Source organism: Sander lucioperca, chromosome 11 (genome assembly GCF_008315115.2).
Source record: "Sander lucioperca isolate FBNREF2018 chromosome 11, SLUC_FBN_1.2, whole genome shotgun sequence".
Taxonomy (NCBI): domain Eukaryota; kingdom Metazoa; phylum Chordata; class Actinopteri; order Perciformes; family Percidae; genus Sander; species Sander lucioperca.
In genome coordinates, this window is record NC_050183.1 from 33,288,918 (window position 1) to 33,307,997 (window position 19,080).

The 19,080-nt window shown below is 40.2% G+C and overlaps 1 protein-coding gene across 4 annotated transcripts; it reads left to right on the forward strand.

Annotated features, from left to right (window-relative positions):
• The first annotated feature begins 5,309 nt into the window (after positions 1-5,309).
• akr1a1b (aldo-keto reductase family 1, member A1b (aldehyde reductase)) lies at positions 5,310-13,825 on the forward strand. 4 transcript variants are annotated; one of them, XM_031318399.2, is made up of 9 exons: positions 5,310-5,461; positions 6,406-6,501; positions 7,212-7,331; positions 7,408-7,559; positions 7,855-8,050; positions 8,164-8,363; positions 10,535-10,607; positions 12,391-12,477; positions 13,555-13,825. In XM_031318399.2, the coding sequence occupies exons 2-9, from the start codon at positions 6,421-6,423 to the stop codon at positions 13,618-13,620; spliced, it is 975 nt and encodes a 324-aa protein (XP_031174259.1). In that variant the 5' UTR covers positions 5,310-5,461; positions 6,406-6,420; the 3' UTR covers positions 13,621-13,825. The 4 variants fall into 4 exon arrangements, with proteins under 4 accessions (XP_031174259.1, XP_031174260.1, XP_031174258.1 ...); XM_031318400.2 differs by having other exon boundaries at positions 5,314-5,337; XM_031318398.2 differs by lacking the exon at positions 5,310-5,461 and adding an exon at positions 5,478-5,604.
• Positions 13,826-19,080: the final 5,255 nt, after the last annotated feature.

Sequence of the window (19,080 nt, forward strand, 5' to 3'; positions counted from 1 at the left end):
TTTTGTCCAGGAGTACTGTGGCCATCAGGTCTTTTATGGCAATTGGAGGTCCCAAAGACTGATTTAGAGATACTTGGGATTAAGTCAGAAAATCCTGAATCAGATTTGGTGTATGAATTCCAGTGTCATATAGCCTAATAGAAAGATATCAGGAACACATATTCATTTTTACTGATGGTTCAATGGATCAAGAAACAGGTGCTACAGGAGCAGCTTTTGTTGTTCAGAGGTGGAATGCCCAAGCTTGTAAGAGAACCTCAAATTTCCTAAGTGTGTTCACAGTGGACAATCCTGATGGCAGTGCAATGGACTGAGCGGATTCAGATCCATAAAGTGTTGATATGTAGTGACTCTGTGTCAGCTATCAATAGTATTGGGAAAGGGTCATGAAAGAGGCGACAAGACCTTGTATATGATATTCTTCTGGCAATTAGAGATGTGAAAAGGAGAGGGGTAGAAATATCATTTGTATGGGTCCCAGCTCATGTAGGTATTGCAACAAATGAAAAGGTTGATAAGTTGGCCAAGGAAGCTGCTCAAAAGGACACCATAGATGTCAACATAAATCTATCCAAGGCGGAGGGTAAAAATATTGTGTGGCAGGGAACATTTTTAATATGGTAACAGCTCTGGGAGCAAGAAAACAAAGGGAAGCACCTATTCTCAATATCTAGTAAGGCAACAGACTCAGTTAATGTTTGTAAAAGAAGGGAGGTTAGACGTAAGGAAGAGGTTATTATTTCTAGAATGAGGATTGGTCACACGTTTTTGAACAGCACTTTATTTATTTTAGGAGAACACCAGAGTGGCTTGTGTTCATGTCAGGAACTTGAGACAGTGCAACATGTTTTGATTTCTTGTAGAAATGATGACCGCCAAAGACAAGATCTACTCATAGAATTGCGAGAAATTGGCTTGGAAGAAGTATCTTTGAAAAGTATTTTAGAAGTAGGGTCAAACGGGAGGGGAAAACGTTGTTTTTTAAAATTTTTAATAGGCACTGGGCTGTATAACAGGATATCGTGCACTAAGGTGCTAGTTCCATAGATGGCAGCAGTGCAACTTTTTGGATGCCGGCTGCCGTAAAACCCCAAAGAAGAAGAAGAAGGCACGTATTTTCACCGGAAATTGAGGAATCTTTTTTTTTTTTTTTTTTTTCCCAAAATCTTTATTTAACAAATTCAGGCCATTACAAACTTTGTTTGACAATTAATGCATGGAGTACCAAATACAGACTAGGTATCCAACTATAACAAAGAAACAACTGAATTATAAAGAAAAAATAAAAGACAGAAAAGTAAATAAATAAATAAATAGAGGTCTAGTCCACAACCTACTTGTATGATCTGTAGCACATTCCCTGCTTGTTTAGTTTTTATACATTTCAAAGATTTCTTATAAATACGTAACTCATTCATGAACACACAAAATAAGGGTCTCACCTCCAAAAATTTGCATTTGTGGATAAACACCTATTTATTTTAGCAACCATTATTACTTTTTATAGGTATTGATAGCCTATTCATTACTGTTAAACTATATTGTATTTATGAAGACGTCTGCACTGTGTGTTTTTCGAGGTTTGGTGAATATATAAAGTTTAAATGGCGGATGAAGTTCCAAGGCTGTTTTCAATAAACTCATTAATATATGAACAATATATAAAGCTCCCTGGCTGCTTGTGTGTTTCTTCATTTACTATGGCGTGCCCGTTCATAGACGACGTGCTGGATGAAGAAGCACTACTACTGAGAAGGGCTTTCCGACGGGAAAGAGTTTTTCGGGACCGGTCGGACCCTTTGGCTTTCGAAAACAGCCATCTGTATGAGCGATACAGATTTAGTACTGATGGCATACGCTATCTGTGCAGACTGCTGGGTCCCAAAATTCAGCACCGCACATCTCGGAGCCATGCCCTCACCATCCCACAGACAGTGTGTATAGGGCTACGGTTCTTTGCTAGTGGCATGTTTTTATATGCAGTTGGAGATGCAGAAAATCTAAGCAAAGCCACAGTTTGCCGTTCAATTAGAACAATGTATTTAGCACTGAAAGGATTCTTGAACATCTTCATTACCTTTCCCGGACACAAAAGACCATGCTACATTAAGGAGGAATTCTACAAAATTGCAGGTGGGCCTAACATGAATTACAGATTACAGAATTGTGTTACTGTCACAGTAGGCCATTACTCATTATTTTGTGTTACAGGTTTCCCTAATGTTATAGGTGCACTGGACTGCACTCACGTTAGAATAAAACGCCCCTCAGGTGCTCATGAGGGAGACTTTGTGAATAGAAAATCATTCCACAGTATCAATGTGCAGGTAAGTACTTATGTTGTCTGTCAACTGCATAGGCCTAAATTAATTCTGAGCATGAAATGACCTTGACACAACCTATTGTTTCAGATGATCTGTGATGCTGACTGCATTTTCAGCAATGTAGAGGCAAAGTGGCCTGGCTCGGTCCATGACTCCAGAGTCTTTAGGGCCTCTACAATTTCCCAGCGACTTTCACAAGGCAAGCCACAGGCATTTTATTGATAAGCACCTTGGACATCATGATAGTGTCAACAGTTTAACTATACTTCTTGTTCTAACTATTACATGTTGTGTTCTCAGGTGAATTCTCTGGTGTTCTGCTTGGAGACAAGGGCTATGCATGTCAGCCGTTTCTTCTGACTCCATTTGCAGACCCGCAGACAGCAGCACAGCACACTTACAATCTTGCCCATGCAAGATCAAGGGCCCGCATCGAGATGGCATTTGGCCTTTTGAAGACCCGTTTTCAGTGCCTTCACCACCTAAGAGTCACCCCAGAGAGGGCCTGTGACATCACTGTTGCCTGCCTGAGAAAGGAAAGGGCTCCCAGAGTAGCCTTGGATATGGACTGGGACAATGCAGCACTATTTCCAGACAGTCTCAACGGCAGGCTGGTCAGAGACCAATACGTTGCAAATTACTTTTGATTCCTGAATTATGTCTGTTTTATTTGGCTTTGGAAGCACACATTTGTTTATGGTTTGTTAATTGTATAGAGTAGGCCTATATATCAAAGAAAAGACACCACAATGTTTTTTGACCTTTTTTATTTTTTGGGAGATGTCTCATTTGTCTGCTGCGAGCTTGGGAGAAGAACAAAAAAAGATTAATACATTGTGTTACTGTTATTCTTAAAGTATGCATTTAAATGATCATTTACTTCTCTCTCCAGTTTCTTAATTTCCAAGTCCAGTTTCTGCAGGGTTTTTCTTTTGATTTCCATATCAATATCCATCTCCCGCATTTTGCGTTTCTTTAATTTAATTTTTATCTCTGCTAAATCAATTTGCTTCTGGAGGTGTGTGGTGTATAGGGACCTGACCATTTGGGAACTCTGTAAAACACATATCAGTTATGACTTGGCTGCTGTGAGACTGGTCAGAGACCAATACTTTCTTAAATACAGCAGGAATTGTGCATGGTGTGAATTTGTTCTTCAGGGTAATACTTACTATGTTGGCAGGCTGAGTGTCTGCCTGCACAGGGTCTGGGTCCTATTAAATATATATTTGCTATGAGCACCACATCACTATTATCCATTATGTAGCCTATACTAAATAAGTATTTCCACAAGATTGACATGATACTGTACCTCCTGTCTTCTTGAGTCCACTGATATGGTTTCCTCCTCATCTTGTGCAGTAGATGTGCCTTCACCCTATACCAGATTCAACAGAATTGTATTGACAAAGGTTTGACAGGGGCCAGGCCTTGGGCCATTAATAATTAATACTCACCGGATCGAGGTCATCATAAAGGGGCTCCAGAAGACTGATAGTATTGCCAGACACTGCAAGACAATGTCAGACAGTCCACATGATATCATATGGATATCATATCAATGGTTGATTGTGTTTCATATTCAGGCTACTATAGGAATAATGTAGCCTACCTTGTATGAAGTGGGAGCTTTCTGTGGGTGGGACAGAGTCGGTGGAGGTCCCACCCTGGATCCCTTTAATTACAGGCCTCCCTTTGTTCATGTCAAGGGCCAACTCCTCTGCTGGGGTTAATCCTGGGGTAGCAGGGCCACCCCCCGTGCCAGACGTATGGGTCTTTTTTTTTTACTGCTAAAATCAGTCAAAATAATATTAAATATGAGCAGTCACTGTATGAGTAGGCTAATCTATACACCTAATTTGTAGTACATTGTTTCACTAACAATTTATCTTAAACATTTACCAGTCTGCAAGATGTTTTTGTACTTGATTTTAACTTGCTGCCAGGTCCTTTTTTGGCCAGTCATGTCTGCTCTGTGAACATGAGTAACAGAAATGACATTAAAACCGCCAGACTATCACAACATGTAACAGCCTTGCACGTAGAGAGAGAGAGAGAGAGAGAGAGAGAGAGAGAGAGAGATAATTTGAGCATTTTAAATTAACGTTAGGCTACTGGGTAGGCTATAGGCTACTCTATTTAATCTTCATGCTACATTGACAAGCCAATAAACTTCCATTGCTCACTTTTACGGACAATGAAATGTACAACTGTTAATCTCTGCAAATAAAGAGTAACTCAATGAATGGTGTTAATATAGCCCAACTGTTTCAGTGCAGTAAATATATATGTTTAGGGTAATAGGCCTACTTATGCATTCAGGCGGTCCGCGATGGTTTGCCACGCTGTTTCTCGCTGTTTTATTACAGCGGCCGTGTTTCCTTTTTTATTGATTATTTCTTTCACTTCCTCATATGTCTCCATGAGTATCTGCTGCTCAGTCTGTGTAAAGTATGCACAACGCGTCTTCTCCATTTTGGCATCAGTAATTCTGTGATCGACCTCGCGGTCTTTTGAGGAAAGCCGTGGACGCGCATCTATCTGAATTACTTCAGCCTGGCTCAACCTAGTCGCTCCTCCTCAGCCTGGCTTGGCCTTCGTGAAACGCACCAAGCCAGGATGCACAGATTAGACTAGGTCAAACCTCGCTTTATCAGTTATCCTGGATTTAGATATTCTGCTTTTGTGAAACAGGCCCCTGGTCCATTTTTTTGTCCTCCATTTACACTCCCAATTGAATGTCCCCATAACTCATCATCATGCCGGAAGAGAGTTTTTTTTTGCAGGATGGTAGGGGAAGACTCATGAATATTCATTAGGGAACTCATCCCTGATTGGCTAACCTTGACATTCTTACCCTAACCATAACCAATCTCACTCCTCTTGCCTAAACATAACCAATCCCACCAGAGCAGGCAACGAGTACTAGCCATTCAGAGGGAGAGTAGGGCGGGTTCTTCCCCCTACCATCCTGCAAAAAAAATCCCGGAAAGGGAAATGTCAACAAAATGAGGTGGTGTTTTTGACATAGGTTTTTGAACATTTGGCAAAAAACAACACTGACCTGCTTAGGAGGACTACAACAACAGGTCCTTGTTCGAAGTCGCAGGGTTTTTTTTTTTTTTTATCTTGAAACAGTAAGTCGGTGACTTGAACTGTGGGGAGAACCGCTGACTAATGTTATGTAATTTCTCAACTGAGCTAAACCGACCATGCAGTCATCAAATGATAGGTCCTAAAGCAGATGTTCCGTTGTTTATGTTTTGACAATGGCAAGCGGGTGAGTAAGTCGATAACTTTGAAAATGGCTAACATTAGATGCCGAATAAAAAAGCGGATAACGTAAGTAACGCTGTCAAGTGCGAGAGTCTATTTCAGGGGAAGCTAAAGCTAGCTAGCTAACGTTATTCTAACAAGGGCTAGAGCGGATGGACAGTTCTTGTTTGCTAGCTCAAGAATATGAGCGGACGTTGAGGTGTCAAAACCAGTGACCAGATGGAAAATCTTAAAATATCATAACGTTACCAGAGGCTTAAACATGATCTATTTTTGAGGAAGAATATAGTACTCGACTGTCATAATCACGAGAACAAATAACGTTAGGCGTAAATGTGTCCACCTGGGTGTCATGTTTACTTTACTGCCGATTGGAGCTAAAGCAGTGCCTGAATTGGACCCTAAAAAAGACAGCAGGACGGAGATCTTCCGAGCGGTATGGTGTGTGGCAGGTGTCAGAACAGTGACCCGCTGTGGAAAGTTTGTTGCAAGCGAGGGACACTCGTTCGACACACGTAGAGAAGCTGCCGAGCTAAGCGGCACCACAAATCCGGATCATGGGGCAGATACACAATTTTTTTTTTTTTTTTTACTTTCGTTAACATTGCGAGATAGGCCTCCTCTGTTTGCTTGTTATATTTTCCTGTTACAGTTTGTGTAAGTGAACAATAAATATATCCAGTGCCACAGTCAAAATATAGCTGAACGAGGCTAATACGAGTATGTTTACATATAATTCTTGTTATCTGAGTAAGCCAAGCAGCTCTCCTCACTGACTGAATCATGCTCTCCTTGATCTTTCAAGGTGCTTCTGAGAGGCATGAATGACTTTGCAGTTCTCAACACGGGGCGGAAGATGCCCCTCCTTGGACTAGGGACATGGAAGAGTGAGCCAGGAAAGGTAAGAGACTACACTTACATCCTCCTTAAAAAAACTTGATTGAAAAATAGGCTTTTTAATATTTCTCTCTAACAGCTAAATGTCATAAAACAGCTGTTGTCTGTCTTTGACAATTGAGTTTCACTTCCCCTCATCTTAATCTTAAATTATCACTAGACTTTGCAGCTTTTGTGAGTTTTGCAAAGTACGTTAGCCTCTAATAACTTAATTTGGTTTTGAGGCCCGCTAGTTTTATGTTTTAGCCTCACTGCTTATTAACCTCTGTTCCATTAGCATCTTGCAGCAGTTTTAAGTGAAAAAATATCTTGATAAACCCCCTGTACACTACCTGCTTAGCACCAAACGGCAGACAAAGTTAGCAGCTAGCAGGTGAACATAAGCAAACATTAAGCAGGTATAGAGCCAGATATTTCCTTAGGAATTGGTGGAGATAACACAGAGCTAAAGGAGAGTAAACATTACTTATATTTTCAGACGAACAGACACATGACTTTGAATAAATACTAATGTTGCTGGACATGTAAATAGGCAACTGTTTACTAAAGTTTTGCAATAATCAACTTTATAAAGTTATGTCAATGTTGGAAATACTGCTTTTCCCAATTGGCTAAAAACAAGTCAATGCCTCTGTAAATACATTGACAGAGATTTATGTAATGTATGTCTACATTTGCTAACCAACAGTTGTACTATTTTTCCCACTGTCACAGGTGAAACAAGCAGTTATTTGGGCATTGGAGGCTGGCTTTCGCCATATTGACTGTGCAGCCATCTATGGCAATGAGGTTGAAATTGGAGAAGCCCTGCATGAGGCATTTGGCCCTGGCAAGGTAAAACGGCTTCACCACATTGCAGTAAAAGCTCAAAGTATATCAAACAATATCCAACATGTTGTCTGTTCACCAGGCCCTGAGAAGAGAGGACGTGTTCATCACATCCAAGCTGTGGAATACCCAACATCACCAAGAGGCTGTGGAGCCAGCTCTCCTGAAGACCCTGAAGGACCTGAAGCTGGAGTACCTGGACCTCTACCTCATCCACTGGCCCTACGCCTTCCAGTAAGCTCAACCTCCACCAAGGTCTCATAATGAGATGATTAACTCGTTATCCTGAGAAAACCACCTTTTCTTGACATAACGAGCTAATTAACTTGCTAAATTGTTATGCCAAGACAACAAAATGGGTTACTGTTATTGTGGACAGTATTTGAAAATATTTCTGACAGGAATTGGAGTCTTTTTTAAGGAAATAAATGAAAAGCAAAGCTACAATTTTACTTGTTTTCCACTTCAGTCTGTCCTTGGTTGCATTTCATCTTTCTTTTAAATTGTGCTCTCATTTTGTATCTCCTAGACAAGGAGATGTTCCTTTCCCCAAAAAGGACGACGGTACCTTGCTGTATGATGACATTGACTACAAGCTGACATGGGCTGCCATGGAGAAGCTTGTGGAGAAGGGCCTCGTCAGATCCATCGGCTTGTCCAACTTCAACAGTAGGCAGATAGATGACATCCTGTCAATTGCCAGCATTAAACCCACTGTCCTACAGGTAGATGGTGCTTGTGATGAGGAGAAAGGTTAAGTGTGAACACCTCTGGGCATGTCTCAAGTTTGGTGTTCTGAAAGCTACAGATAACACAAGTATGTGTTTTTATTGGGCAGGTAGAGAGTCACCCTTACTTGGCTCAAGTAGAGCTGCTGGCCCACTGTCGGGACCGGGGCCTGGTGATGACAGCCTACAGCCCCCTGGGCTCTCCTGACCGGGCCTGGAAACATCCAGATGAACCAGTCCTGCTTCAGGAGCCTGTGATTGCTACACTAGCAAAGAAATATAAAAAGTCCCCTGCTCAGATTATCCTGAGGTGATTTTACTCTTTACTAGCTTATTCACCGTAACCCCCAGAGTTAGATAAGTCCATACATACCCTTCTCATCTCCGTGCGTGTTGTAACTCTTTCCGACGGCTCCACCGGTAGCTTAGCCTAGCACGGATCCTGAAGGTAATCGGTTCCAACTAGCCTACTGCTCCAAATAAGTGACAAAATAACGCCAACGTGTTCCTATTTACATGTTGTGATTTGTATAGTCACATCGTGTACAAATAACAAGGTCACATGAGACACAGCCATCGTCTAACCGTATATAAACTGGGAACTATATTCTCAGAAAGGCAAAGCATTTCTACTCTCTGCTCGGGGCTTCTCAGGTGCTGCAAGCATATCACTCCGCCCAAGTAGCAGAAGCAGCACTACTTCGCCTTTCTGAGAATATAGTTCCCAGTATGTATACGGTTAGAAGATGGCTGTGTCTCATGTGACCTTGTTATTTGTACACGCTGTGACTATACAAATCACAACATGTAAATAGGAAAATGTTGGCGTTATTTTGTCACTTATTTGGAGCAGTAGGCTAGTTGGAACAGATTATCTTCAGGATCCGTGCTAGGCTAAGCTACCGGTGGAGCCGTCGGAAAGAGTAACAACACGCACGGAGATGAGAAGGGTATGTATGGACTTATCTAACTCTGGGGGATACGATGAATAAGCTAAAGTCTCAATAAGTCGGTGTGTTCCTTTAACTGATTAGATTGCAATGTACTTTTTTTTTTTTTATATATAGCAAATGTCATTATCTCACAGGCTATTTTAGAGATTAGATTTCTTTGAAGTGCCCATATTATGAAAAAATCACTTTTTCTGGGATTTCGGTGTTATTTTGTGTCTCTGGTGCTTCGACATGCATACAAACTTGGGGAAAAAAAACATCCATGCTGTTTTGAGTGAGATACAGGTTTCAGAATGTGTCCTGCCTTCAGTCTCCGGGTGAGCCGTTCAAAATCGGCAGGGCTTTTTACGTCACTAGCCAAAACGAGGTGGCTAACCGTAGCATGCTAGCTCGTTCAGAATGGCAAAACACTGCTACAACACACACTAGTTCACCATAATCTACAAAAGAACTACTTGTATGTCCCTGTTCTGCAGGTATTCCACACAAAGTTAGAAGTGTGCCCTCGTTTAGAAGAAGTCTCCCGGCTAATCCTGCCTTGTTGTAGAAACAAACAGCTAGCTAGAGGATGTGATCTTACCTAGCTACTGCGCATGTGCGACTGCCAACAAAGATGTTACAGCAGTGAGATGTCTCACTCTGTAGCTAAAACAGAGACCTGAACACAGGGTGAAAAGAGGAGCTGCAGCAATGTGCAGTACAACAAAAATATGGTGTTTTTTGAAAATTAAACCATGTATACCTATTCTGGTACAACCTCAAAATACAATTATGAACCTGAAAATTATTTCTTAAATGTTTTTTTTACATGTTGGTGGCACCATAGAAATAAAATGGATACAAAGGCCATTGTCCTGGTCATTTTATGAGTACAATACAAAATGGCGATTGTTAGTTGTCATGGTGACAACACGCGTCAGTGGAGCTGTAAAGTGTGTCGTAGCTTCTCAAACAATGCCAACTTTGCATTAAAAGTCATAATTTACTAAATTACATTTAAAGACGACAGTCATAAACCTTCATTAAGACTCCTTAATGTTCATGACCGGTGTCGTGTCATGGTTATGACAGTGTCATGTCAGTCTTATGCACAACCCTTCAAATAGTTCTTATATGAAATGCAGTGAGCAGTTTTAATACACATATTAAAGTAAACATAAGTGGTGCTGTGGATCAGAAATAAAAAGTCAACCAACAGTTCAACTTTCAATAATTATTTTTTTGGCCACTTGTAGACAATAAGCTGTAAACACAACGGTGACATACAGTACAGGATTATTAGTATATACAGTAAAGCTGATATGGCCATCTGTTAGCATTTTTTGCATGTTGTAGCCAACTAAAATAAATCATGTGTACTTTACTACTACTAGTAATTTTCCAAATTGTTCTGTGCAAGTGCACATGGGTTTCAGTTGTCTACACATGGTGTACTTGATTTGTAGTAAAAGGTCTAAAATATGCCCTCGTATGGTCTAGAAACTCTTCAGTGATTGTACATTTCAACACAAGTTTGTTGTATTTGCAGGTGGCAGACACAAAGAGGAGTGGTAACAATCCCCAAGAGTGTGACAGAGTCCCGTATCAAAGAGAACATTCAGGTGGAGTAAAACTTCAGTCATAGCAATTAATTTCCAAATCATATTTTTTTGAGATTGTCTTCTTAAAGCAGGGGTAGGCAGAATGCAAAATAGACTCCAGAATTTAAAGTAAAGTGAGACCACATTCTGCAGCTCTCCCTCTCCCATCTCTGTCCAGCCCCTTCCATCGGACATGCTTGGGCATATGTACCGGCTTCCTACAGTAACCTGTTTGAGTACTAGTCATTCATTTCATCCCAATGCTGTTATATAGCGGCAGTTCTATAAGAATTATCATCCTGTTTTCGTTTTAAAGCCCTTTGAGATGACATACTATGATTCAAGGCTCCAGCTAGCTACATAAACATGAACTTGAATTAGCTGCAGCCGTGACAATTTTAGCTACGGTTAGCAGAACTTTCCCCGAAGGGACTGGGATGTGCATGTGCTGAGATAGATTTTCTAAAGCCTGAAAACAGTGCCAAGTAGGTGAAGCAGTCTAGTTTTCTCTCTGACCACTTGAACTACAATATGCTGAAAGATTATTGTGGATGTTTTGCCCAACAAGGCCAACAAAAACTGCCTACCCCAGATTTAATGAGATTTTTTGAATTTTAGAATCTCTTAAGGTTCCATTTCTGCCTGCAAGTAGCTACTTGTGCTGAAGAAAGTATGCCATATGTCAGTCCCTCCAGGATTTCGCGATGGCGCCAATTCACGCGAATTCAACCAATGACCGCGAATTTGGTGCAACTCGCAATTTTGACCAATCACCGCAACTTTTCCGCAAATTTGACCAATAACCTGAAGTTTCCCGCGACTTCAACCAATCCCAGCAGTCCCACGTGCACTCTGAGAGTGAGAACGGGTTGATCATTTCCTTGTTTGTGATATGAAGACGAGACGTATAACAAAACGTACAGCGACAGACCGTGCAAAACATTTCAGATCGTCCTGCAAACCTGTATACATTTTAACATCAGTGTACGCTGTAACGATTTTTCACTCTAAAGTTGCTGCCGTTTCAATCCTGTCGGCTATCTGCAGCGGGCGGGGCTGCAGCTCCGTTCCCCCCGCGACCGACGCTTACACACACACACACACACACACACACACACACACACACACACACACACACACACACACACACACACACGGTGGACGCAGGAAAAAAAGGAGATGAGACGACACAATGACTTAAATTGAGGACAGCTGCACTCGTTATTGTAAGTGCAATGATAAGTTAAAGTCAGTACTTTATTAAACCATATGAATTTGTGTCCCAGGCCAGGTTAGGAAATTAACTAACAATGTAAAGATCAACAAGCCACTGACACATATGCTCAAATTTGATTCATTCAATACATTATTATTTTTTGTCTTAAATCCACCAGCCATTTTCATATTATACCAACATTTGCAGCATCCTGAGCCTTTTTGGTAAGGTGACTAGGAAATCTCAGCCTAGTAGCCTCAGCCTCAGTAGTTAGTAGTAGTAGTTAGTTAGTAGTAGTTATTCTCCCCAAAACAAGTTTCCTTTTTATTTTTAAAGAACTATAAAAAAAATTATTTTTTAAGAACTTCATTGCAACAAACATACAAAAGACATCGCAACTTTTATCGTAATTTTGTACAAAAGCTCCCGCGAAATCAGGCATTTTGGGCCGCAACAATCTCAAAAAAAGGCCGCGAAATCCTGGAGGGACTGATATGTATTATACTTGGTGGTGGTTCAACTAGTTTACCATAGCAAAGTATGTTGTGTGGGTTGTGAGGTGTTGATTGTCATTTTCTTTGTTGTTAGGTGTTTGACTTTATCCTTGAAGCAGAGGAAATTAAAAGTATTACAGCCCTGCACAAAGGATGGCGGTACATTGTACCAATGATCCAAGTAAGTGGGCTCTTTGTACTGTATTTGTCATGGTTGGTATTGATGATGTTATATTTAATCTTTCCAGTCTACTGGAAAACTTTACATCCAATCTAGCTAAATTATAAGAGATAATATAGCGGAGCCTGTGCTATTAAAGGTGCTGACACACCAACCCGATTATCGGCCGTCGGACAGTCTGGCGAGGTCAGTGACTCGAGTCTGTTCGGTGTGTTCCGTGCCGTGGTCCGTCGGAGGAGCCGTTGGCCTTCATTTTGGCCGACCTGACATGCTCAGTCGGAGACAGGGCAGTCGGGACTCACCCGGAAATGGTGAGCGGATGAGCCTCTCAAAATCTGACAAATCTTTTAAACTGACCTTTTTTGATCTGAAATGAAGACCGATTCAGCAACTGCATGGCCTATTTCTCGCTTAAAATGTTTTCAGAAACACGTTGAACTATTTTAGTACAATATGAGATCGTATTCTGAACAAGCCGCCATGACAGTCTGCTTGTGAATTTCCGGAGAAAAAAGACCCACGTGACGCGTTCGTCCAATCAGCTGCCGGTTTTCATTTTCTGGGAAACAATACAGAGAAGCGCCACCTGCTGCTATGGAGACGTATTACGCTTCATGCACGCGCAGCGCGTACGCTCAAGTCGGCGTCGCATCAGTGTGTTTTGAGGCATTTTTTTTGGACCTCGGGGACCCGACTGCCTTTTCTGCCGACAGTTGGCCGTCTGGTTGGTGTGTAACAGCTCTAAAAGAGCAAGTCCTGCTCATTGCCCTGATAGGTCTAAGAATGATTTTAATAGGTTGTAATTTTCTCTTTCTAAAGCTTTTTTATCCTGATAAAAAGGGTTAAAGGGTCAAATTCAAAAGTCCTGTATATTGGCATTGGTTTAAAAAAATATCAGTATCAGCCCTCAAAGTCTGCATTTTTTTCAATCCCCTTCTCATGCAGTTTGGTCAAAAGCAGAAAGTGTGTAATGGAAAAGCGACAGACTTTGAAAAACTGGCAAAATTTAAAAGGTGAACATGAACACATTACTGAAGAGCAGAGAGAAATTTATTAACTTTGGTTTGGATGTTGCAGGTGGAAGGAGAACGTGTTCCCAGAGATGCAGGGCATCCTCACTACCCTTTTAATGACCCCTACTGACGACTCACACTCCAAACTGAATTTGTGCCTTCAACATCCCCAACACCACCCTTCACATCACTAATAAATATTTGTCTTTAGATTATGTCAAATACTGCTCCTATCATTAGAACAATTCAAGTTATTGTCTGTGATGAAGACTGGAAAATCAGGTATGACTGTTTACATACTACGTACATATTTTTTAAATAAACATTTTGTTACTTCACTTGCAGGTGTCTTTATTTAAACAGTTGATATTTATAAATGAACGCTTGTTGAACAATGGGTGTTGTATGGTATACAACTATAAATCTGGAGTTAAATACATTGTTTAATACTGTAATGCAGATGGTGAGGTTTATTTCCAAGATTTTTAATTGTGTCAATCTAAAACAAAAATTTGGATGCTTGGAAACTGGACAATATGAGTAGTACTTCATTTCATTTTCATTTCATTTTTTATTTCGAACAAAACTAAAAATACATATACACATACAGCATGTACCCATATATACATACATATGCATATATATACAAATACACATATATAAATATATCTATAAAATAAAAGTGTGTAGCAACACACCAAAGGAAAAGGAACAATATCCATCCAGTGTGTACAAGTAATATTAAAAATACTATTACCATTTATGATTTAAAAAATTTGTCCGAAAAGGAGCAGGATGAAGCCGAAGCTTGTAAAGTGTCCTACCCCTGATTCACTAAGTCATTTCTTTATATATCATATATTTTTACAACACTTGAATTTGTTCAGTAGTAGTAGTGTGACAACTAAGAAAACGCGTCATATTTTTTTCTCCAGGGGCCTCATTTATAAAACTGTGTGTAGAATCTATTCTGAAAGATTTCGTGCGCCAAAAAGTCAGAATTTTCGTACGCAAAAACAAAATTCTGATTTATAACACCTTCCGGCGCACTCTTTTCGTTATAAATACGGACGTGCGTTACCTTATGCGGTCGTGCACGAGCCTCACGCTCCTCCCAAGGTGGTCCCATATTTGTCCTAATAAGGTCCATGTTAATCAATCAATGAATATAGCAGCCTTGTAAAGAAGCCCTTGATGACCAATCATGAAACGGAAAAATGGGGAAAAAACATGATTCAGTGATTGTGAGATCGATGTGCTCCTAACAGAGGTAGAACATTGAAACAAAATCCTGTTTGGAGGCCTTAACCCTTGTATGGTGTTCATATTTTTGTTACACAGCCTTAATACTTAACAGATTTTGCTCAATTACCAATGATATTTACATAATTTATGGTTCATATTTGCCATTTACCCCTGTGAGATCACATTTATGATCATATGATCATTTTTGTTTTTTGTGAGAAAACAAGGAAATTCAATTATAAAAAAGGGAAGAAATAGAAACAAGATTTTTGATCATTAGGGACCGTTGGGTATTTATGGAATGGACCACCGGAGGAAAATAGGGGAGGGTCATGTCTTTTTATTCTTTGCTGAGGGAAGGGTCACCCAACATTTTTTAGTCTGGGGGGGGGGGGGGGGGCACCCAACTTTTGTATTCATGAAAACAGCAACATTTCAAAGTGGCTTGTTTGGTGCATATTTTTTCATGTAGCTCTCAGTCTCGGCCCTCCTTCACTACCAGATGGTTTTTGGTTTTGGTTTGCTGGGGGGCAGGGGGAGCACTGCCCCCCTGGTGGCTGAAACGGGTAATTGCATTGTTTAAAAAATGAGTGGAATAATTACATCTGGCATGACCAGATATTTTATAAATATCTTAAATAACACACAACTAAATGGTGGTAGGTAATACATCAGATTTCATATACTGCTTTAGTAAAAAAAATACCTGGCTGACGATGGGAGCAGCAGGACGCAAAAAACGAAAATTACTGTTGCACTAGTCTGGACATCTTGCAATAAAGGTTTCCTAAATGCCATGTATATAAATGTGATGTCAGCTTACTAATTGATTGCGGGTTTTGTGTAGATTTGGACTTTTATACGTTTATTCCACTTTGTTTAAACAGCGAAGTGGAGAGGCCTCGTTCACCTGTTTGGAGCTGGCTGGTGAATATGACGCTTGTATAGGCCTTGCTGGATACACCGTGACCTTTTTTGTCGATCTACTGATCGCTGTGGATTACTTTTTTTTTTTCATGTCATTGGATTACGGCAAAATACGGGTCTTTTTTCTCAACATGTCTTAACGTTTTATGGTGTGACTGCGCTTCGTTTCTGCGTTTGGAGAGGCATCTCAACAGACTGTAGGTCGAACACTGATTGTTCACTGTTACATTTTAGTTGAATTTAAGTGTCGGGGCATTCCGCCACCATCTGTCTATTGCGTTCCAAGACAGCCGTGCCGCGATTGGATTTCATAAGGGCGAATTGTTAAATTGTTACAATGTAATTTAAAATCTGCTTTAAAAATAAACATATATGTTTTGGAATATAATGTTCAGCTTCAGCAGCTTTACCTATGTGCTAAAATATACAATGACTGAGGAAGCCTAGTGACGAGTCCATAGCAACCACTGTTGAATTTGTTATTTCCCAGTGTCCTGCTGAATGCTGAATGGTCTCTATGTTTTATTGTTTTATTTCATGTGAATACTAGTTTACTAGAGGAGTAACTTAGTATTTGAAGTAATGCAGGAAGTGTGCATTTAGTTTTCATGCTTATTGTGTTTCCACAACAATGTTAGTGAGTAAATCTACTGAAATGGCCACTACACCATAACAAAGGAGTGTGATGTGTAAGATGAGAAAGCAGAGGTTAACAGATGTATGTCATGGCTGTAAAAAAATCAAATGGCATGCAAACTAGCACATAAGGGGAGGGTCATGCCTCTTTTTCAAATTATTTTGGAGGGTCATAGAAAAATTATTACTGGTGAGGGGAGGATCAAGTCTTTTTAGCCTAAGGCCACGTCCACACGTACCACAACAATCTTTTTTTACCCGTCTTCCCTGGATTCGTTTCAAGAATAGTTGCATCTCAACGGATCCATTTGTAAAAGACTCAACACGCTACTTCATATTCCAGGCAAAAAAAAAAAAAAGTGCGTTTTCAGGCAGTGCGTTTACAGAATTTGTTTGGACGGTCGGCTCAAACGATGCTAAACATGTGCGTTAGCATCAAAAAGCGTCTCCGTGTGGATGGCCCCTAAAAGTCCCAAAACTCCTCCGGTGGCCACTTAAATAACGAACAGTCCCTTATTGGTGCATTTCTTAGAACTTAATCAGAACAGGTGAAAGTGCTTGACATGTAACAACTTTGTAACTTTGTGTGGGAATAGCAGGTGCAGAAAGACATTCCCACACAGACACCTACAATCAGATGCGTCCACATACAGGCACACACACACACAGGCACACACAGACACACACACACACACACACACACACACACACAGGTCCAGTAGACCTGAACACCTTATATGTAATAGTTATGTGTAGGGGGTTGTACCGTGTGCAGTCACTGAAAATAAGTTATTTGTTATGTTCTTCACAGAAAATGAGCCAAGGCAAATGAGTTTGAGTTAGAAGAAATAATAAATAGCATAATATTTCTTTATTATTAAAATTTAGAGTGTGCTCACATGCAGGCTGTGTGCTATGCATGCAGAGTACTTTATCCATGTGATATTTCGTGTTACCATCGGAGTTGGGAGCATTACGCACGATCACACGCATGGTCAAAAGGTTGCGGAAAAATGGGCACATTTTTAAGTAATGGAAATTCTTTATATATCCCGACTTTTGCGAGGAATGTTGCGACGGCAAATTTCACCCTGCTTCATGCAACTTTTTCTTGCGTAACAGGTTTTATAAATGAGGCCCCAGGTGTACTTTGACATAGGACTTTTTGGAGGCTTATGAATGTTCAAGGGTTCACGGTTGTGAAAACATCAATTGTTGCTCCTTAATTCTTTCTGTTGATTTTAAGTAGGTCTACATCTGTACTTCACAGTGTGTTAAGGAAAGTATTTTTTTTCCAGTTGTGCTGCAAATTTGGTAGGCATAAATATTTTCTTTCTGAACATGTATGGAGTTATATTCCTATCTTTATTCAAGAGCGCATTCTTTCAATCTGAGAGCATTTCTCACTGATATTACGTTCAGATTTTGTAATAATTTCCCTCAAAACCTTGCTCTCACACTCAAATAGTCACTGGACGTTCTAACATAAACTAACGCACCCTCAACAGGGGCAGGGATCATTTCATTGGTCAACACTACACCTGGCATTCTATTGGTTGTGGAATTTTGATAGTGTTGTAACACAAAAAAATCCAAGCGCACAGGAGAGATCCGAGAGGAGAAGATTTGCAAGCGCGCAGAATCAGGCTGAGTGCGAGGAGAAGGGCCAAAGCTGAGAGCAGAAAATCTATCCACAGAACAACATATCTGAGTCCAAGCACAAAGTTTGAGCACAAGCAGAGCAAATCCAAGCACGAGCAGTGACTATTTGAGTGTGAGAGCAAGGTTTTGAGGGAAATTATTACAAAATCTGAACGTAATATCAGTGAGAAATGCTCTCAAATTGAAAGAATGCGCTCTTGAATAAAGATAGGAATATAACTCCATAAAGACGTACACAGTGAGAAAAATGTGTAACTTTTTTCCAACTGTTCCCCACTGATGTTGAAAAGCAAAGATACACAGCTCACGAGTGTGCTGTCAAAAGAGAAGTACTATATATTCCAGCAACTCCTACAGATTGAAAAATTATGCATATTTTCCTAATAAATAATTGTAACATTTTGTTCCCTTTCTAGCTAATGCATTAATTAACTACAGTTTAGGCCAGAGGTTTTAAAGTGTGAAGGGGAGCCTCCCCAGGGGTGCTCCAAACATTTTAAAAAGAGGCTCAATGTAGGCTCTGAATGGAAGTAACAATTATTACATTTGTTATCAAACAAATATCTTATAGAATATCCTAAATGTATGTGATTTGTTTAAGGAGTTAGTTCAGAGATATAATAGTTTGGGGTAATATTACTGTTTTTCCCACTTTCCCAGAGTCAGTAACAGACAGACCTTTTTTATGTATTTGGTGTAGTCTGAAGTTGTGTCAAACAACAATATTATTAGGCTATCTTGGCTCAATTGCTGAGTGTCTCTGGGTTCAAATAACATAATCATGATCCCATAGGCATCCAGGAATTGAAAATTCCTTATTCCCAGTTTTAAAAAAATCGAATAGTCTCTATCCACATATCACCAATTAGTTCCTTAAACAGGTGGCAGCTGGAGCAGGCGCTGTGTACTCCATGCTTTAGGGAGAAAGGCTGTTCCATTGTGCTGGTTCATTTTATATACACTTATCTTGTCGCCACAAGTTAATTAAAACACAAGAACGAGTTAACGTAGGAACAAGTTATTAAAACGTGGGAACAAAGTAGTATCTTGTGGGCAGGCAATAGCACTTTGCGACCTCAATACACAGTTATTTCTGTGACAATCTGTGATTCTTTTAGGG